Source organism: Diabrotica virgifera, chromosome 1 (genome assembly GCF_917563875.1).
Source record: "Diabrotica virgifera virgifera chromosome 1, PGI_DIABVI_V3a".
Classification (NCBI taxonomy): domain Eukaryota; kingdom Metazoa; phylum Arthropoda; class Insecta; order Coleoptera; family Chrysomelidae; genus Diabrotica; species Diabrotica virgifera.
Genome location: NC_065443.1, coordinates 252,002,143 through 252,024,580, shown reverse-complemented (window position 1 = coordinate 252,024,580; position 22,438 = coordinate 252,002,143). Strand labels below are relative to the sequence as shown.

The window sequence follows — 22,438 nt, the reverse complement described above, 5'->3', positions numbered from 1 at the left end:
AGTGATATTTAAAACACTCAAGGAAAAAAACGACTGTTCGGGCTCTTAAGGTATTAGTACACTTTAGAAGACCAAAAATAAGCATTTTTCAAGATTTTTTTTTCTCAGAACCTTTATTAACAATGAACATAATACTTTTTACGTGTTAATATCTAACTCTAGAGAATACAAAAAATATATCTTTTTTCATTTATGCACGTACACTAATATTGTATAGCCAAAGTCGAGGCCTCGAAAAAAAGTAGTTCCGATGGCGGACAGTTAATCTCAGGATTGGGATCTCTGAAACAAAAAAATCGTACAGCATTTGAAAAAGGAAGGTTTCTTACGTGGCAATTTACCACCGTTAGTGAAAGATTCCGCAAAAAAAAGATTTTACGGAAATTTGAAAAATTTTTGTAAAAGAATCACCCGTTTTTCATGGTTAAAAAATATTTATTTTTTATTTTTTTGGGCAAATTGTAGTAAATTGTCACGTAAGAAACCTTCCTTTTTCAAATACAGTACGATTTTTTGTTACAGATATCCCAATCCTGAGATTAACTGTCCGCCATCATTTTTCGAGGCCTCGACTTTTGCGCCCTCTACAATAATAGTGTACGTGCAAAATGAAAACAAATATATTTTTTGTACTCAAAGATATATTTTTTGTACTTTTTTGTACTTTGTCAATTGTAGCCTCTCTAAGAGTTAGATATGAATATGTAAAAATTTTTACGTTCATTTTTAATAAAGGTTCTGAAAAAAAATTCTTGAAAACAATTATTATTATTGGTCTTCTAAAGTGTCCTAGTACCTTAAATGTTTTATTTTTATGTTACGCAGAAGCTATACACCAAATTTCAGACAAATCAAAGATCCTCAAGTATTTGTCTGAGTGATTTGCCATGGAATGTACCATAGTATTAATAGATTATTTCAACACGAAAAAAAAAACGAACTGTTAAATGAATAACATTGACCGTCCAAGGTGGTACCTACCAATGACTGCCTTTTCCACGTCTCTATGTTCTTTCTCTGAGCTTTGGTGAAATGGTCCCATACTTTCTTGTGACACGCTGCAGAGAACAATCGTTCGATTTGACCGACTAACGGCACACGCAAAGAGTTTGGATTAAACACCAGCATTAAATACCATTATTAATATTAACTACAGTCTAGTGAGATATTACAAATTCCCTGTACCTCGTCCTCATTCGTGTACCTCACGTAGAAAGCCGTTTTCAAATATGCTTTCGTTCATTGTATAGTATAATTCTAGTTGTTAATATCTATTACCTAAAGTATGCACTGACGGTATTTGCCTTTTATCAACTACACACAGCGGCAAAATTAACGGAACACCTTAAAAATGGGACATGTTAGATATCTCAAATTTCCTAAACCTGTTTTCCAATTTGAGTGATTTTTTTAGTATGTTATAGACTTATTTTTTAAGAAAATCGATGTAATAATATTGTTGCTAGATTGGTAAATGTCATTTTAAACCGGGTGTAACAATCATACTGTGTTTTTTCTTAAAGTTCGGAACACTCTGTGGAATATTCTAGCATATAACATAAAATATTGAAATTAAAACTCAATTGTAGCCTTAGGCTTTCTTAACATTTGTTTTTTGATTCATTCGCTTATGTTCGTTAATAAAAGAGATATTATGTACTTTTATATTACAAATGAGGTATGCTATTTGGTCTTTATCAATATCATTCCAAATCTCGAGAGTTACTGTTTCTACCTCTTGTGAGGTTCTAGGAGGTGGGAAATGCTGTCGTAGTCTTCTCTATACAGGGTGTTTCATTAGTAATTGTCCATATAGTAAATGGAGAAACCTTAGCACAAAATATGAAGATTTAACCTAAAACACTTAAATAAAACATTCCTCCTGACCGATATATAGAGTGTTTTATTACAAATATCCTAAAATGATTTTAGCCCATTGTTTTAACACCTTCCAATATTTTTTGTTCAAACTTGACAAACGGTTTACACATGTTAGAATACTTTAACTAGTGTTAAAAGATAGTTTTCCATATATGTTAAAACATAGCCACTGTCGTAATAATAATTTCAGCATGTTTTTTTATTCTTTGTGACTTTTTACGTAAATATCATCGTCTTGTCTCAATGCGATAGAGTGAGTAGTTTTCAAGTTATTTGCGTTTAAAGGTAAAGGATTCAATAAGATTATGTGTATTTTAAACACATAATGATTTACTGATTTAATATTTAAAATACATAATCTTATTGAATCAATTACCTTTAAAGGTAAATAACTTCAAAACTACTCACTCTATCGCATTGAGACAAAAGGGTGACATTTATGTAAAAAGTAACAAAGAATCAAAAAACATGCTGAAATGATTATTACGACGGTGGCGTAGATTGTGAGGGGGACAAAGGGGGAAATTAAGTATATATCCCTACAGCACGCCTCTGGTAACAGCAGAAAACTATCTTTCAACACTAGTTAAAGTATTCTAACATGTGTAAACCGTTTGTCAAGATTAAACAAAAAATATTGGAAGGTGTTAAAACAATGGGCTAAAATAATTTTAGGATATTTGTAATAAAACACTCTGTATCTCGGTTAGGAGGAATATTTTATTTAAGTGTTTTAGGTTCAATCTTCATATTTTGTGCTAAGGTTTCTCCAGTTAGTATATAGACAATTACTAATGAAACACCTTGTATAAGAGAGTCCTTCGCTATGTAGTCCAGGGTAATAAGGTCTTTTCCATGACACTTCAACAGCCAGGGCACTGAAGCGTTTTTTCGATAGGTAATACCTATAAGAGCTATTTCCTGCGTAGGATCTGGCGGCCATTTTTATTTATAAACAATTGAGTGTCAAAAATGGCATTTTCACTTTTTTTTTTAAATCAATGGAAAAAAGGGAAACTTATGTTTTTTTTTAGTATAAATATCTTTGAGATTATGGAAAAAGCTTTAAAATGACGTATTACAAAGTTTCATATACTTATTTATTGTTAATATAATTGCGAAAAAAGGTCGGAATTGCAAAAAAAATTATTTTCGCAATAACTATTGTAAAAATTAGTGTACAGCTTTGAAATTTTTGTCAAATAAGGGTTCTTTGGTGCTTAATATGTGATAAAAATTTCTAAGCGATTCATTCAATTGTTTAAATTTTATTCAAATTGTTTATCCCAGAGAGCATTTTTTTTGCAATAACATAAGTCAGAAGGAAATTACGTTAGAACCATTCCACAGGTGTCAAATGAAAGAGCATGAGCTATATTTTCAACTTGGTTTAAAAAAAGTGAATAAAAAATGCATTTATTAGTAATAAATAATTATGCAAAAGTATCGTAAATCTTTCCTTATAAACTTTTTATTTTGTAATATAAGAAATTATACATATTTATTACAATTTTTTATCAATTATGATATAGATAACATTACTTGGTAGTTGTGCACTTAAAACAGGGTAAAACAGTTAATTTTTTTGGAAAAAGTTATTCAAAAAGTTTATAAAGAAAAATTGACGATACTTTTGCATAATTATTTATTACTAATAAATGCATTTTTTATTCACTTTTTTAAACCATGTTGAAAATGTAGCTCATGCTCTTTCATTTGACACCTGTGGAATGGTTCTAAGGGCACTTTTTTCTGACTTATGTTATTGCAAAAAAAATGCTCTCTGGGATAAACAATTTGAATAAAATTTAAACAATTGAATGAATCGCTTTGAAATTTTTCTCACATATTAAGCACCAAAGAACCCTCATTTCACAGAAATTTCAAAGGTGTACACTAATTTTTACAACAGTTATTGAGAAAATATTTTTTTTGCAATTCCGACCTTTTTTCGCAATTATATTAACAATAAATGAGTATATCAAACTTTGTAATACGTCATTTTAAAGCTTTTTCCATAATCTTCGAGATATTTGTACTAAAAAAATCATAAGTTTCACTGTTTTCCGTTGATTTGAAAAAAAGGGGAAAATGCCATTTTTTGACAGTTAATTGTTTATAAATAAAAATCGCCGCCAGATCCTACGCAGGAAATAGTTATAATTTGTTCCTATAGGTATTACCTGTCGAAAAAACGCTTCAGTACCCTGGCTGCTGAAGTGTCACGAACAGGGTATATTTTTGCCTTGTTACCCTGGCCTAATGTAAGATCACTGCTTGAACACACTCATCGCGGGTCAAATTCCTTGTAGCGCGTTCCATTTCCGCCAAACAACAAAAAAAAATACGGACTTAATTGAAACTTTAAATAATAAATCTACTAATATTCACAACAAACAAGACACTTTTGGACTGTTAACAAATTGACATATATTAAATTGTTAATTTCTCATAGCCTACTTTAGTTTTGTTTATTAAACTAAACAGAAAATGACGATTTACTGATGAAAACATAGCTAGTTGTTAACGTACCTAACTTTTTTATTATCCAAAATAAGCAAATTAATCAAAAAATCAATATTTTATATTTGCTAGAATAATCCACAGGGTGTTCCAAACTTTAAGGAAAAACCCAGTATTATTGTTACACCCGGTATAAAATGACATTTACTTGTATAGCAACAATAGTATTACAACGATTCTCTTAGACAATAAGGTGTTTTTAAGATGTTCCGTCAATTTTGCCGTTGTGGGTATACAAATAAGAGATAGTCGCCAGTCGTTCTTTCTTTCTTCTTACATCTAACTTATTAACACGAAAAGGCCCCAAAATTATGGCACGTTTACACGTTTTCAGTAACTGGCGCCAGTTTCACTGGCATGCCACTGGCCTAGAATGCGTTTGAACAACGCGCAAAATCAAGAGCAATGCCAAGAAGGTTGGTCACGCTAGTAAGGCAAGGTGATACAGATTTGAACGTGAGTCATATTATGTGCATATGGAAAATTAAACAAAGATGTGATCATTTTCACTCTATAGCATGATTGGGTGGTTTAAGAGGACAGAAGATCTCCACAGAGCAACAAGATGAGTTTTTAGTAGATAATCTGAGAAAAGCTCTTCTACCACAGCTCGAAAAACTAGCATGGTATTTATTTTTCATTTCTTGGTCTTCCAAATCTGCGTATTACTAAAGCACTATGAAAACACATCCCTTCTTGATCTATAGGATGAGTGGTGAGGGACGCACCAAACTTTAAGACTGTATAATATACGTAATAATAATTAAAAATGACTCATATGTTATTCGATTTTCATTTGTTTCCTGACGATTTATTTAGTGCTCTAAAACCGGTTGTGGTGTACAAATGAAATTTGGTGGGTTTTAAGACGTAGTTATTGCGCATTTTTGACACAATTAAAAATTTTATATTCACCATTGGCGCGAGTACGGGCAATGGTCTGAAATCTATCTTCCCGTTTGTTCATACGACGCTTTGTTTTCATGCAAACAATAAAATATCTTAACGCTTACACGGTATTCGAAATAAATTTCTAAACATTAATATAGAAATTTAGTCAAATACTTTGTAAGCGTTAAAATGTTTTATTTTTTGCATGAAAACGAAGCGTCGCATGAAAAAAAGAAAAGATTGATTTTTTGTCACAAATCGAAGGAGGAATTCAAAAAGATTTTTAATTTGAAATATTTCAGTAGCGTACCATTCTTATCTTTAAAAAATTTCAGACTATTACCTGTACGCGCGCCAATGGTGAATTAGTACATTCTTTCACGGTTTTTGCTCTAAGTTTTAAAGAACCGCTTGAATTGACATGAAATTTGGCATACGCATGGCTTACATGTCAAAGAAAAAAAGTGATATTGTGCCGATGTGTGCTTTTGCCCTGGGGGTGACTTTCACCCCCTCTTGGAGGTGAAAAAATATAAGTCCAAAATAAGTCCGGAAATGGATGAACTGACTAATTTTAAGTAACTTTTGTTCTATAGAGCTTTTTGGCCAAGTCAACACTTTTCGAGTTATTTGCGAGTGAATATGTTCATTTTTTAACAAAATAACTACATTTTTTGACGGTTTTTCGCAAATAACTCAAAAAGTAAGTATTTTGTCGAAAAAACGTTCTTAGCAAAAATATGGCCTGTAAAAAAGTAAAAAAAATGGTGTACGAGTTAGGCCTCTAGACCTCCTAAAACCAGAGTTATAGCCAATGAAAAATAGATTCATATTCACCAAATTTCAAATAGAATACTTCGAAGTGAAATATCCAAAAAATTAAGCACTTTTTGGGGAAAATCCATTTTAACTTTTTTAAAGTGTTTAAAAAGAGCTTTATTTATTTTTTTATAAAAACCTTTTATCATTAAATTTAAGCAAGTTAAATGCTCTTTAAAAATTTGCAACTTAAATGAAATAAATCGTTACCGCTCCACAAATTATTTTACTTATGTTGTGTTTATATGATCTGTAAGTTTCATCGATTCAAAGTGCTTATTTTTGAAAAAATTTGGTTTTAAAGTGAAATTTTTAAAAATTTGTTTTGAAAAATATGATTTTTTTTCAAAATAACTTAAAAATTGTTAGAGATAGCAAAAATCTCGAAAAACAAAAAAAATCAGCATTGCTTTTCTGAATAATATGTATTTTTTGTTTTTCTGTTAGACAAAAATTGATTTGGTGTTTCTAAATTTGCATACATTCGTGATCAGTGACTCGTTCAACCCCTTTTAACTACAGCCCTTTCAAAAATAAGGACTTTGAACCGATGAAACTTACAGATCATATAAACAATACATACACGAGTCAAGAAACTTGTGAAGTCGTAACGATTAAGTTCATTTGAGATACTAATTAGGAAGTGATTTTCCCGATTTTTTTACCAAAAAAAGGGACTAACTTTATTTTGAGCGTAACTTGTTTACTTTTGATGCTAGAAATTTTTTTATAAAACAAAAATAAAGCTTTTTTTAAACACTTTAAATAACTTGTAATAAGTTTTCCCCGAAATGTGCTTCATTTTTGGTTATTTCACGTTAAAGTATTCCATTTGGAATTTTACGAATATGAACCTATTTTTAATTAGCTATAACTCTGCTTCTACAAGGTATACAGAGGTGATATATACATAGGGTTACCATAATTTATTAAGGCCAAATCCGGACAAGGTAGTCCAAGGGGTTGTAGAAAATGTAAAAAGTGAATTTGACTGTGTTGCTACCTCTACATTGTACATATATGCGAAATGCATATGGCATAATTAAAAGTACAGCTGTTTCGCTACAATATGCAACTAACATCGAAAATCTCTGCCAGTTTAAAATACATATAGGCACACCTATGTTTTAACATACTTTAGATCTAAGGTGCTGCGCATAATGAAATTTCCCACCGTTGGGCCTAGTATTTTCCATTTTTTTAGTAAAGAAAAAATCCGGACATTTCTCTTATCCGGACGCCAATCCGGACATGTCTTTCAAATCCGGACTGTCCGGACGAAATCCGGACGTATGGTAACCCTATATATACACCATTTTTTTAAATTTTTTACATGCTATATTTTTGTTAAGAATGTTTTTTTCGACAAAATACTTACTATTTAAGTTATTTGCAAAAAACCGTCTAAAAGCGTGGTTATTTTGTTGAAAAAATGAACATATTTACTGGAAAATAACTCGAAAAATATTGACTTAGTGAAAAAACTCTATAGAACAAAAGTTACTTAGAATTAGTCAGTTTATCCATTTCCGGACTTTCTTTGGACGAATATTTTTTCACCCCCAAGAGGGAGTGAAAACCACCCCCGGGGCAAAAGCACATATCGGCACAATATCACTTTTTTTCCTTGACTTGTTAGCTATGTGTATGCCAAATTTCATGTCAATTCAAGCGGTTCTTTAAAATTTAGAGGTTTTGCAATATTTTACCGTTAAAGAACGGACTAAATATAAAATTCTTAATTGTATGTTAAAAAATGCGCAATAACTACGTCTCAAAACCCACCAAATTTCATTTGCACAGTTTTAGAGCAATAAATAAATCGTCAGTTTGTAAGAAAAAGTTGAACATCCCGTATCTCGGAAACAAATGAAAATCGAATAACAACATATGAGTTATTTTTAATTATTATTACGTATATTATACAGTTTGGTGCGTTCCTCCCCACTCACCCTGTATAACAGTGTTTAAGAAACGTACATCTTGAAAAATATGCAGCGTTACAGCGCTTGTTTCGTTACTGTTTTTCTCCCGGAATACACACTCCAAACAAAGAAATTCGTATTTATATTAATTTATTATATTATGCATATTTGAAAACGGCCTTCATACGTAAAATATGTTCAAAAACAATAGAAATACATAGTCGGTTAATAAGTATGCCTACAAGTTCGACAATGTGTATGTATAACCCATAACCAAAATGATGATACTCACCTTAAACAAGTTTTACCTTGGTCAGCATTCATCTGAGGATTTTTTTTAGAAAGTTTGTATTAAGTTTAACAAGTTTGTAGTGTCGTTAGTAAAACCTATAAAAACTGAGAAGCACAGACCATTAGAATTGGATGACAACTAAAATGTAATGGACTAGCCGTGTGAATAGAACAAAATCCAAATAATTTAATCAAACAAATGGAGATTAAAAAAATTCTTAAAAAGAAACCCAGATGTGACTATTTGATTAAGATTACCAAAGATACAAAGGTACACATGAATTTCAGCAATACAAGTGGAAATTTACACCGACGAACAAAAACTTTCATGAATGCTTACTTTGAAGTTGTGAGGTTTTATTGTCAAAAGAATTAAAGTTAAAAGGATTATTACTTTTTTTGTTCGGCTGGTTTTGTTATCGACTATCTTATCGCAGCCCAATTGACACAGCTATCGTGTCGCTGGTCATTTTTACCGGTCACCGAGAGCAATCATATCTCAAACAGAATACTCATTTCTCAAACAGAATACTCGTTTCTCAAAAGAAAACTAGGACAGTGGTTATGTTTTCAAATATGCAAGGACATCACAATTTCAAACTAGATTAGAAAAAGAAAATTCAAGTGAGAATATCATTCAGTAAACTTTCTCCAATTTGGTTTTTGTCAAGAACATTCAACCATTCAATATTGCAATACTTTTCCGTTTTCTGTTTGTAGTGAAGAACTTTATGTACCTATTAATCAAGAGAAGGTTCGGAAAAAAGTGCTCTACTGCGTTTCGCGGTGACTTTGCAGTAGACTCTTATGAAGAACAGTGTTGCCTCTTCTACGCCTGTACAATACCTTACCTACTTAGCTATTTAGTTTATCAGCAGTACTCGTTAAACACCCCTTTAATTTAAGTTTAAAATAGTTTCAATAGCTCATTGTTAGAATGTAAAGTTAGCTTGAGAACAATATAAAAATTGATACCGGTACCCACGAAAAACAATTCATTGTTGACCTAATTATAGAAAATAAGGTAGAATTGTAAATATGTATGTACAGTTGAGTCCAGGTTTCTTTACCCATGCGTCATTAATACCTGGCGAGATAAAACACATACTTTTTATCTAGCATCATTGTCTTCCACCCATGAAACAATAGACAAACCAGATACCGCCTGTTGTTAAGTAAAGACATGTTATTTTTATAAACGATCTAGAGTCAGTACACCGAGAAGAGATAGGTACAAAAAAGACGCTTGGAAACGTTTTTAGATTTTAAGTACAACTTGTGACGTTTCTGGTTTGTTTACTTGTCACTGTCAGTTTGTTGGATTTTTTGCTGTTTTTCTATCCTATTTTTGCATTTAGAAGTTATTTATATTAAGTTAACAGTTGTTTTCACAACTAATTTTGTACTGGAGTTTGAAATTTTATGGTAGGTAAGTGTATTTTATTTTGCCATTAATTTACATACAAAATTAACCTCATTCACAGTTGTTAAGGAATGGTTTTGTTTAACTTTCCGTAAAAGTGGAATAAATAACAAAAAGAAAATATTTTATTTTCAAATATTTATATTATAACAAATATTTAATATCACTAATAATATTAAAACAGTTTGTTAAGCTACTTCAAATGTAGCTGTAATTCTGCACCAAATTTTTAAATTATATTTATTTTATAACGTCAAATTTTATAATATAATCCGTGATCGGAGCAGTAGCTACCTTCTGTCACTTGCTGTTGCGTGCAATAGATTTCCGACTTATTTCGTATGCTTTAAATGGTGACGACGCACGGGTAAAGAATCATAGACTCAAGTGTATGTATGTATGTCCTTAAGAGAGCAAATGCTGCTCGTAAGGTGCTTGATAACATCATATGTAGAAAGATGGCCTATTTTGGATACGTAGTAAGGGGAGACCGATATAATACTCTTCAACTTATTATGATGGGTAAAATCAAAGGACGCAGAGGAATTGGTAGAAAACAGGCCTCTTGGTTGAAGAATATCAGAGAGTGGACAGGAATAAAGAAAGCAGGGCAACTATTTAGAATAGCTCGAGACAGAGACAGTTTTGCAATGTTAATCGCCAACATCAAGGGGACTTGATAGGGCACGTTAAGAAGAAGAATGTATGTATGCAATTACGAACATATCTACGATATACATTAAGAATGACGTTAATTCGCCAAAACCAAATTGTATTTAGTTAAGATTACATGCATATGCTGCAGTCAATTAAAATGTTTTTTACACTTACATTAAAATGTTTGTTCACTTTCACTGTCGTCAAGGAAATTAGAAAATTGATATTTAGTTAAATATTAATGACAGGATAATTATAATATTCAAATGCTATATCGTTAGTATCGTATAAAAATACCTTTTATAGTAACTATGAATTAGTTAAAAATAATAAATCCGGCAACATTGAGCTCCCAGGTTCCATAAGATTTACATATCGCTAAGCTTCTCATACAGCAAAGTCACTGCGAAACGCGCTACAGACACCATCTAAAGTTATAAACACTGGTCCATTTGTCAATTAATCCACCATTATGTCCACCTGTCCTTAATATGGCATTAAAAGCTAGCAAACATACAACACATACACAAATAATGATGGAAAGATAAGATGTCCCTGAACATGGTAACACAAACTGTGTTTACATTTCAGTCCCAAAAAATCATCTTTTTTCAAGTAGTTTATATCCAAATAAACTTGAAAATAAGCAAAAAGTAATAGTATATAGTGCAGTTACCTTACGGAATAAACCAGTGAGTTTTTATTATTTATTTATTCAAAACATTACAAAGCATACCGTTTGTAAGGTTAAGTGACGGCCGAAAGGCCAGTTCTCGGAACTAGTTCTGGTTCTGAAACTGGTTTATAATTACTAATGAGTATACCAAATGATACCAGATCCGACCTAACTAATTTGTCAACAATCATGACTGAAGATCATGAACAACCTCAAAACAAAACCTCATATTCAACTGTGCTTAACAATGCTTCTTCAATTCAATTTCCTTCAAAGCTGCAAGCAATTTTATTTAATTCGCTACCTGATACTAAAATAGAAGAGTACTTAATAGCACTTGGTGAAGTTGTTCATCCACGGAATATTTTATTTTCATCAAGGCTATCAAATAACAGAATATGTATTTATCTCTCCAGCGAATCCCTGGTGGAAAAATTTATGTCCGGTCCAGCAGAAATAACAATTAAAGGCGAAAATCTAAAAGCACGAAAATTGATAACTCCAAACGAAAGACTGTTACTATCGGGTGTTTGCCCTTCTATTCCACATATTCTAATAGAGAATGAGTTAACCAAATTTGGTCTTAAATTAATGTCACCTTTAACCTTCCTTAGAATCGGTAGTCAACTTCCAGAATTTCAACACGTCCTCAGTTTTAGAAGACAAACTTGTATTCAACCACTTGTAGATATAGACCTTCCCTCTTCTTTCTTAATGACATATGATCAAACTTCGTATCGCATATATTTAAGTTTAGATAAACCTTCATGTTTTATCTGTAAGAACACAGGTCACGTTGCAGCAAATTGTTCAAATCATAATCAACAAAATGATTCCTCTCATATCCAACGCCAACCGCAACAACCAATACAACAACAACCAATACAACAACAACCAATACAACAACAACCAATGCAACAACAACCAATACAACAACAACCAATACAACAACAACAACCAATACAACAACAACCAATACAACCACAACCAATACAACAACAACCAGTACAACAACAACCAATACAACAACAACCACAAGAATCCCCCAAGTCTATTCCATCACCCCTAGAAATGGAACCAAATCATCCAGTCAGTAATTCTAGTGCCGAACCTTCACTTAACCAACAAACAGATACTAATTTAATGCCCCCCGTATTAATTATGGAAACTAATTGTATATCTAAGGATCAGTCAACGACCAATAAGAGAACAATTTCGGAAATTAATACTACTCCATCTCCCACTGAAGAATTAAATAAAGAATTTAAAGTACCAACACAAACCAAAAAGAAACAAAAAAAGCAAACTGAATCTACCAGATCAATTCAGGAAATAATGATGCCAACAAAAACAGTATTTCACGATACGTCAAATAATTTTAACTTAACATATGAACAAACACTTGACTTTTTTTGAAAATTATACTAGCTCGACTGATCCCATTAGTTTATTACAAACATACACAACGGATATACCCAACTTTATTTACATGTTAACAACAATTAAGCCATATTTTACAGAAAAAAGCATGAAAACTAAATGCACTAAATTAATAAACAAAATCGAAAAAATGCTAGACGATCCCGCTTATCAAGATAGTGATTGTTCGACAAATTCAGCTCCAGAAATAAACTAAAATCTTCGAACCGATACTACAATGGAATGTTAACGGGTTTTATCCCCGTTTAGAAATGCTTAAACATTTATGTTCAATAATCTCACCATCAATAATATGTTTACAAGAAACAAACTTTAAAGGATATCATAGTTATGACATGAAGAATTATTCTTGTTTCCATAAAAACCGAGAAAACGCAAATATCGCTAGTGGAGGAGTTGTTACGTATGTTAACAAAAAATATGAATCAGAAGCATTAGTAATCAATAGTAATTTAGAAGTAGTAGGAGTATCAGTGTCCTTTCCACAAAAAATGAATATCTGTAATATTTATATTCCACCTGACTTACCTATCACAGAAGCAGATATTTCAGATGTATTAGATCAGATTCCCACTCCCAGAATAATCGTTGGTGATTTTAACAGCCATAATCCAATATGGGGATCTCTTGGAATAAATTCCAAGGGCAAAATTTTAGAAAACATAATTACCTCAAAAAACCTAAACGTACTGAATGATGGACAATCAACAAGATATAATATTCATACAGGTACTTCATCAGCTATCGACCTGTCATTATGTGATCCTCTACTGTCAGCAAAGTTTTCATGGGATGTAATTCCGTTTTTATTTGGAAGTGATCATTATCCTATTAAAGTCTCTTTTAACAGTAATTATGAAGATACTAATACAACCCCAATTCCAAAATGGAATCTAAAGAATGCCGATTGGTATTTATTCAAAAAGTATATTCAACAGAACTGCCATAGCTTAAAAGAAGTCACCGAAAATCATCATATAGATGAACTTTTGAATTCGTTTATATCATTAATCCATCTTGCCGGTGAAAATCATATAGGTAAAACACAAACTCTACATAAAAGAAATTCATTACCATGGTGGAACGCAGAGTGTACTGATATAATAAAGAAATATAAAAAATCCTTTAACAAATTGAAACGTCACAAAACACTTGAAAATACTATAGAATATAAGAAGTTACGGGCTCAAGCTAGATATATAACTAAAAAGAACAGAAAAAAATCTTGGCAAGAATTTATGTCCTCTATTAATTCCACTATGCCTATAAGCACCGTATGGGAAAAAGTTAGAAAAATATCTGGAAGTAATACCTATAAAAAGATTCCATTTCTATGCAATAACAAACAGATAGTAACATCTAATAACGAAATAGCAGATTTATTAGCAAAACAATTTGAAATGAACTCCAGCAATAACAACTTTTCTAAAGAATTTATCAATACCAAGATGATTTTGGAAAATAAATTAATAGATTTTAATTGCATTGAAGATAATCCTCTTAATATAGCATTTACCATGGAAGAGCTTAATCACTCTTTAAGTACCAGCAAAAAATCGGCGCCAGGACCAGACGATATTCCTGTTAGTTTCTTACAAAATCTACCAGATAATGGAAAACAATATCTTCTTAACCTATACAACAGAATTTGGACTAATAATGAGTTTCCCACAAAATGGACGCAGGCGATAATAGTTCCATTACTAAAACCAAATAAACCACGAACTGATCCCGAATCCTATAGGCCAATTTCGCTTACCAACACAATGTGTAAAATCTTGGAAAAAATGGTGAATAATAGACTAAGGTGGTTTTTGGAAAATAATAAATTAATAATCAATGAACAAAGCGGCTTTCGCAGGAACAGATCCACTTTAGATAATTTAATTGACCTAGAATCCGAGATAAATGAATCGTTTGCAATTGGACAGGAATGTCTTGCGGTTTTTTTCGATATAACAAAAGCGTTTGACATGGCTTGGAGATACGACATTCTTAACACACTAAGTCAGTGGGGCGTCAAAGGTAACATGCTATATTTCATTCAAAATTTTCTTAGTAAGAGACAATTTAAGGTTAAGATAAATGGTACACTATCCAGCACTAAAGACCAAACAAATGGAACACCTCAGGGATCTGTTATTAGTTCAACACTATTCTTAGTAGCAATAAACAAAATCTTAGAAAACTTTCCACAACTTGTTAAAGCGAGATTATACGCTGACGATTTAGTCATATATTCAAGAGGAAAAAATATTCTTTCTATACAGAAAAATTTACAATGTGCATTAAATCACCTTGAAAACTGGTCGAAAGCTGTAGGATTGCAATTCTCTACAACCAAAACTAAATGTATTTTATTTTCAAAAAAACGGCAGTCTACAACTCCAGATCTTCAGTTATATGGAAACAACTTAACTTATGTGGAACACTTAAAATTTCTAGGAATGATCTTTGATAAAAAGCTATCTTGGAAGTACCACATTATGCACATTAAACAATCCTGTCAATCTGGTCTCAATTTAATGCGTACACTGTGCAATCGTAATTGGGGTTCAGATTGTAAAAGTTTGATTCTTATTTACAAATCTCTAGTACGATCCAAACTCGATTATGGATCAATTGTATACTCATCTGCAAAGAAGACACTTCTTGCTCAACTAGAAGTCATACAAAATACAGCATTAAGAATAGCCACAGGAGCATTCTGTACTAGCCCCATTAATAGTTTACAATGTTTAACCGGAGAACCACCTTTAAATTTCCGAAGAATGTACTTGTCATTAGTCTACGCATCATCCATATATGCAATAGAATCGCATCCCACTTTCCACCACACTATTGCAGAACGTTTCAAAGAAACTTATGTAAATAAAAAAAGAACTAACCCTCCCTTTTACGAGAGAATCAGAAAATATCTCTCTCTCAATAATATTCAATTCCCAAAATTTTTTAATCAGACAAATACAGTTACTCCTCCGCCCTGGACCTTTCCTCCTGCAATATGTGATCTAACTCTCTCTAAATACAATAAGCTTGATACCCCCCATGCAACAATTAATCAATCTTTTCTCAACATACTTGCTTCTTTCCCAGATCATTGTTATATTTATACAGATTCATCTAAGACTGCTGATGGTGTGGGATCGGCAGTTGTAGATTCAAACACTATATTACAATTTAAATTATCTTCCACTTGCAGTATTTACTCTGGAGAACTATATTCAATTCTGCAAGCCCTCATTCACATTCGTACTCAAAAAATTCCAAAATCTGTCATAATTACCGACTCACTCAGTGCATTACATACGATAGAACAGTTATATACAAGTAATCCTATAAGTATTTTAATAAAAGAACAATTACATTTACTGAAGAACACGATGCAGCAAGTAAGCTTTATATGGGTTCCATCACACATTGGACTTCAAGGAAACGAAAAAGCAGATTTCCATGCCAGAGAAGCAATACACAGTGCGTCTTCAGTGTTAGTGAACTTAGTGCCTGTTTCCGATTACAAACCATTCCTTAAAGAAAAAGTGTTAAACAAATGGGAAAACGAATGGAATCTTTCACAATCATCTCTACACACAATAAAGCCCTCAATTGAACCTTGGTGTGAGATAGACCTAAATCGCCAGCTGTTTGTGAAGCTAAATCGTTTACGCATAGGGCATAGCAGACTTACTCACAGCTACCTAATCTCTAAGTCAAATCGCCCTATTTGTGACCTGTGTAATTGCGACATCAATGTAACACATATATTAATAGAGTGTCCTAAATATCTTAATGAAAGACAAAAACACTCCATACCTCTCAATATAAAAGCAGTCTTAGGATCACACTGTAAGCTTACACATTTGTTTAATTATTTGAAAGACATTAATGTTTTAAGCAAACTATAACCACTGTTAACATTTTATAATTCTTAATTTGTAAATTATATTGTTACCTAAATGTGAACTTATGTAATAGTCAAAATGTTATTAGATTTAAGTAACCATGTATTAATGACAGTACAGCTAATAACCCAAAGTGGTTGATGCTGATAATAAAAAAAAAAAAAAAAAAAAAAAAGATAAGATGGAATTAAATAATATACTGGAACATAAACAAAAACGAACAAAATTGAAACTTATATGGTTAAATGATCTTAACCAAAACGTTGAGTAAAGATGGATGCAAATTGCTCCGTAGAGAGGAAAGGAAGGAAAAACGCCAGATCTGTGTCCCTACATATACCTTTATGGGCGATGAAACAGATGAACATGAACAAAACACACATTTTGTCCTACATTCAGATGCATAAAAAATGACTGCTTTAAATATGTTTGATAAATTTATGGACAAGCAGAAGCAACATTAATTCACATAATTTAGATTTTTTAATAAATCCATTAGGTTTTACTATAAAAAAATGCTTCACATTATTTATTGTTTGATAGTTGCATTATTATCATGTCAGATTGAAAAAAAATAATGCAATTGTCAAAATGGTTTCGATTAATGAAGACTTAAAGCCTTAATTCTTTTGTAAGAGGGATTGAATTATCACTATGCCTATAAGGAAAACTGGAAGCATTGAGCAAATGCTGGATAGAAGAGTGAGGGTATATGGGATTGACGTGTATGAGTGATTTTTGACGATGTGTTTGTTTGATGTATTATAGGAAATAAGCCAAAATGCTTGAGCCTCCGCGTACACTTCGCGTCAAAAAAAAAAAACTGGTACAACTCTTATAACCGAAAATCGCGTTTTTCAAGTTGTGTAAGTTGATCTTGTCAAATGTATCATTCTAATTTCTAGGGCAACGTTGCCAGTCATCTCAATTAAGTACCCATATATTGATTCGTGTTTTATTATAATATTTATGAAAATATTTCAATTCAAAAATAATGATAGTTAATAAATCTAGACATAACTTTAAATTATTATGTTTAAATTAAAATCGAGAAGCTGGTTTCTTGTAAATTGTACTGTAAATACAAAACTCTATTGAGTTGTGGGATACTAGAATAAACACACGGGAAAAATAAAAAAAAATGATTTGAAATTAATACAATATGAATAACTTTTACAGTGAACAAGTGTGGAATTTAAATACATGTATCACAATTCGAAACTGCTGAAATATTAATATTTTGTCATAGCTCCATTATTATTAATCACTTCTTGTAATCTTCTGGGCACTGGGAAATAAATTTAGATATAAATTTTCATCTTCGTCCAAGCTTTCCCAGGTTTCTTCAATGATGGTCAATTGGTAGTGATAAAAATAATACCTATCTAAAACCTTTATACATTTTTAAACGTAATTTTTTTTGTATTTAGATCTAGTGCAATTATTCCGTTATCTATTATGGCAACAACGAAGTGATTCACGAACTATTGTATCCAGTCTAAACACAGGTTTACAGTGGGAAAAAAAGCGTACCAGTTTTTTATGACGGGAAGTGTACGTCCGTTATAAGAATTAGAAAATAGCTAAAGGCGCATTCTCACGGTTCGATTTTAGTTGATCAACTTTAGTGGATCAACTTAAATCAGTCAAGTTTGTTGTTCACAGATTTCAAACAAAATTGAAGCAATTAGATTTAATAAAATGACGACAAGTGTAGTTATACGTAAAATTATGTTAAGACGGAATAAAGAACATACAAAACGTTGTTTCTGGATACGAAATTGGTTTAAAAGAAGAAATGAATGTTGTGTTTCAGAAACTCTGCTAAAAGAGCTTGCTTTGGAGGATACAGAAGGATATAAAAATCTGAACATAACACTCTTTGACCACCTTAAACTCATTTTGCTGATTTGAAGGATAACTTTTTACGCAGACTGGCGAGATAGTAGTGATTCAATTCGACCAAGAAAGGTTCATACGCTTCAAACGCGATTCAACTCGCCTGAAAAGTGTCGAAACTCATAACTTAACGATAAAGTTTGACACGATCAATCTTTTGTCGAATCAACAAGAGTTGACCGATTAAAATTGAAACATATGTTCTCAGAGCTATTCGCATTCGATTTTAGTTGATCCACTAAAGTTGATCAACTAAAATCGAACCGTGAGAATGCGCCTTAATATAACAATGGCTTTTATGTCAATTATTGGCGTATAGGTTGTCCAATAACATATACAGTCAATAAATATTTTGAATAGAAAAAGACTGTATGACTTGTACACACTTCTACACTGCGCGTCATAGAAAACGGGCACCCTAAAAAATGGGTCATTTTTGATGTCGCGTATCTCCTTAACCTGTTGTCTGATTTAAATGATTTTTTGAACATGTTATAGCCTTATTCTTTGTCAATATCTCTGTAATATTTTTGCCTATTTATCCCTATAACATTTTTGCCAAACAGGTAAATTTTCATTGTATACCGGGTGTACGAATCAAACTGTGTTTTTTTCTCGAAGTTCGCAACACCCTGTGGAATATTCTAGCCTTTATAAAATACTGAAATAAAATCCCGACTATAGCCTCAGGTTTTCTGAACATTCTGTTTTTTGATTCATTCTCTTATGTTGGATAATACAAAAGTTATGTACTTTAAAAACTAGTCATGTTCTTCATCAGTATAGGTTGTTTGTAAATAAGTGCGACAAACTTTAAGGGGCAATTCTGCATGAAAAAATAATGACCGTTTGCTTTATAAACTTACGTCCGCAAATGCTTCGTTTACGAGATACGGGACGTTGATTTTTTTTTACAAACTGACGATTTATTTTATTACCCTAAAACCGGTTGAGATATGCAAATGAAATTTGGTAGGTTCTAGGAGATAGTTATTGCGAATTTTTTGACTTGCAATCAAGAATTTTATATTTACTATTGGCGTACATACGGGTAATATGACCGATCATATTACCCGTATGCACGCCAATGGTGAATATAAAATTCTTAATTGTATGTCAAAGAATGTGCAATAACTACGTCTTAAAACACACCAAATTTCATTTGTATATCTCAACCGGTTTTAAAGCAATAAATAAATCGTCAGTTTTTAAGAAAAAATTCAACATCCCGTATCTCGCAAACGAAGCATTTGCGGACATACGATTATAAAGCAAACTGTCATCATTTTTTAATGCAGAATTGCCCCTTAAAGTTTGCCACCCTTGTTTAGAAAGACCCTGTACTGAAAAAGAACACGGCTAATTGTTAAAGTACCTAACTTTTGTATTATCCAACATAAGCGAATGAATCAAAAAACAGAATGTTGAGGAAGCCTGAGGCTATAGTTGGGTTTTAATTTCAGTATTTTATAAATGCTAGGATATTCCACAGGGTGTTGCGAACTTTGAGAAAAAAACACAGTTTGATTCGTACACCCGGTATACAATGAAAATTTACCTGTTTTGCAAAAATTATTACAGGGATATTGACAAAGAATAAGGCTATAATATATTCAAAAAATCACTTAAATCGGACAACAGGTTTAGGAGATACGCAACCTCAAAAATTATCCATTTTTTAGGGTGCCCGTTTTCTATGACGCGCAGTTTACCTATATAAATTAAAATATAGAATATACCTATAAACTTTTGAATTTAATAAATATTTTAACCATAATGATCATAAATTATGTATTTTTATTGAAACTAAGCAAATCTTTTGTTGGTAAATTTAGGTTTAGATTTAAGAAGGTTACAAAAAAGAATATGTAGTAAAAAAATGCGATATGAGGAAACAAAAGAAAGAGTCGCTCGGATTCTTTCGGAGAGGCTATGTAACATGGAGCAAATATATAAAAACAAAAACCCTTAAAAAATATTTAATATTACCCCGTTGACGTGGTTTTAGCACTTTCTAAATAACTAATTGTCAATTTAGAGGTTAAAACATATATTATTCTCTGTTATTATCCCCTGTTTTTAAACCATGAGGAGTAAACTCAAAAGACAGATTCACACCCAATAACGTCACTAGGAAAATCCCCAAATACATATTCTTTTTTGGTTAATCATGTCGGTCTTCGACGGTAGTCCATAAATATTATATTATGCTAATACGTCGCTAAAGAGTTCTAAAAACAACTGTTTTTATATAAAAGCAGACTAAAAATCTAAACATTAAAGGAATATCTAACAATAAAACACTGAAAACATTTGTTTTCTATACTTCCACAAAATTTATTACAACTATGTGACTACAGCTGTTTCGGCAGAGTGCCTTTCTCAAGTGATTTAGTTTACAATGGTGTGCCTATTTAAAGTCTTTAACTGAAGAGGTTGAGGAGTGGGGAGCTGTTTGTCTCGAGTTGGTCATTCAGAATTATATCTGTATTTTTCAATTTATTAATTTCCATAGATTCTAATAAAGATAGCTTAAGGCCTTTGTTTTGAATATGCAGAATTTGAAATTGTTCATTAAAAGAATGATTATGATCTAGAAGGTGAAGTGCGTATGTAGAAGTGTCTGTTTTTCTATTGTTGAAAGCCCTTTTGTGTTCTGCTATCCGTTTGTCAAAAGTTCTGCCAGTTTGACCGATGTAAGTTGTCGGACAGTCACCACAAGTTAGTTTGTAAACACTGTAACGTTACGTCTAGAACTTACCAGACTACACAACAAACATGAGTTCTCCGTATATCATAAACCTACCCATACTGACACAACTATACACAATTCATCATCCCATCCTACACAACACAAACTAGCAGCCTACCATAGCATGATACATAGACTGACAGAAATTCCCATGTCAAAAAGTAACTTCGAGATAGAACTGAACATCATTAAACAAATAGAAGTAAAGAATGGCTATAACGAACAAACAATTAATAAAATTTTAAACCAAAAACTCCATAAGAAAGCCCTGAAATTAGTCTATCCACCACCACAGAAAGAACCCAGTACCCTCTGCTCTATCACATATACTGGCAAGATAACAATAAAAATAGCCAGATACATAAAAAAGAAAGGAATAACACCAGCTTTCAGAACTAACAACAACTTAAGCAAATATATTAAGAACAATAAGAGCCGAAAGAGAAAACAACTACAGAGTGGTGTTTACAAACTAACTTGTGGTGACTATCCGAAAACTTACATCGGTCAAACTGGCAGAACTTTTGACAAACGGATAGCAGAACACAAAAGGGCTTTCAACAATAGAAAAACAGACACTTCTACATACGCACTTCACCTTCTAGATCATAACCATTCTTTTAATGAACAGTTTCAAATTCTGCATATTCAAAATAAAGGCCTTAAGCTATCTTTATTAGAATCTATGGAAATTAATAAATTGAAAAATACAGATATAATTCTGAATGACCAACTCGAGACAAACAGCTCCCCACTCCTCAACCTCTTCAGTTAAAGACTTTAAATAGGCAAATCATTGTAAACTAAATTACTTGAGAAAGGCACTCTGCCGAAACAGCTGTAGTCACATAGTTGTAATACATTTTGTGGAAGTATAGAAAACAAATGTTTTCAGTGTTTTATTGTTAGATAAAATGAACTTCCATCAAGTAACGGTCGAATCCATCAATTAATTAAAGGAATAACGCAGAAAACACAAAAGCTCGCCGATATAACTTAATTAACCTATGACATAACAATAGTGTCAAAATTTCATAAAAGTGGAGTAAACTTGCCTGTGTACGGTAAATTTGAATTGCTCCTCCTAGTTTAAAAACAGGGTATAGCAAAGCAAATAAATAAAAGCTTAACCTAATAAATCGAACACTGTCAAAACAAAATTTACAATTGAAGAATACAGGGGAAAAAGACAGGCGGCTTAAATTAATCGTTTCAGTTTTCTGTAAGTAGCAAAGAGACGTAATATAAGAAATAATCCGTGAATAATGTCATAATTGTGCAAAAGTAGAGTGGAAGAACTATGTTGTGAAATGTAAAGGTACTTTACTCTTGAACGAAATTCATATTTTTTGACATACT

The 22,438-nt window shown here is 31.9% G+C and overlaps 1 protein-coding gene across 3 annotated transcripts in view; it reads right to left on the bottom strand.

Annotated features, from left to right (window-relative positions):
* The window catches only part of LOC126883282 (ecto-NOX disulfide-thiol exchanger 2), a 60,579-nt gene that overhangs the window by 17,966 nt on the left and 20,175 nt on the right, over nt 1-22,438 (bottom strand). For all 3 annotated transcript variants that reach the window (XM_050648625.1, XM_050648638.1, XM_050648633.1), the window contains one exon: nt 982-1,088. In XM_050648625.1, the coding sequence (XP_050504582.1) occupies nt 982-1,088 (107 nt within the window). The remainder of the gene's footprint in view (nt 1-981; nt 1,089-22,438) is intronic.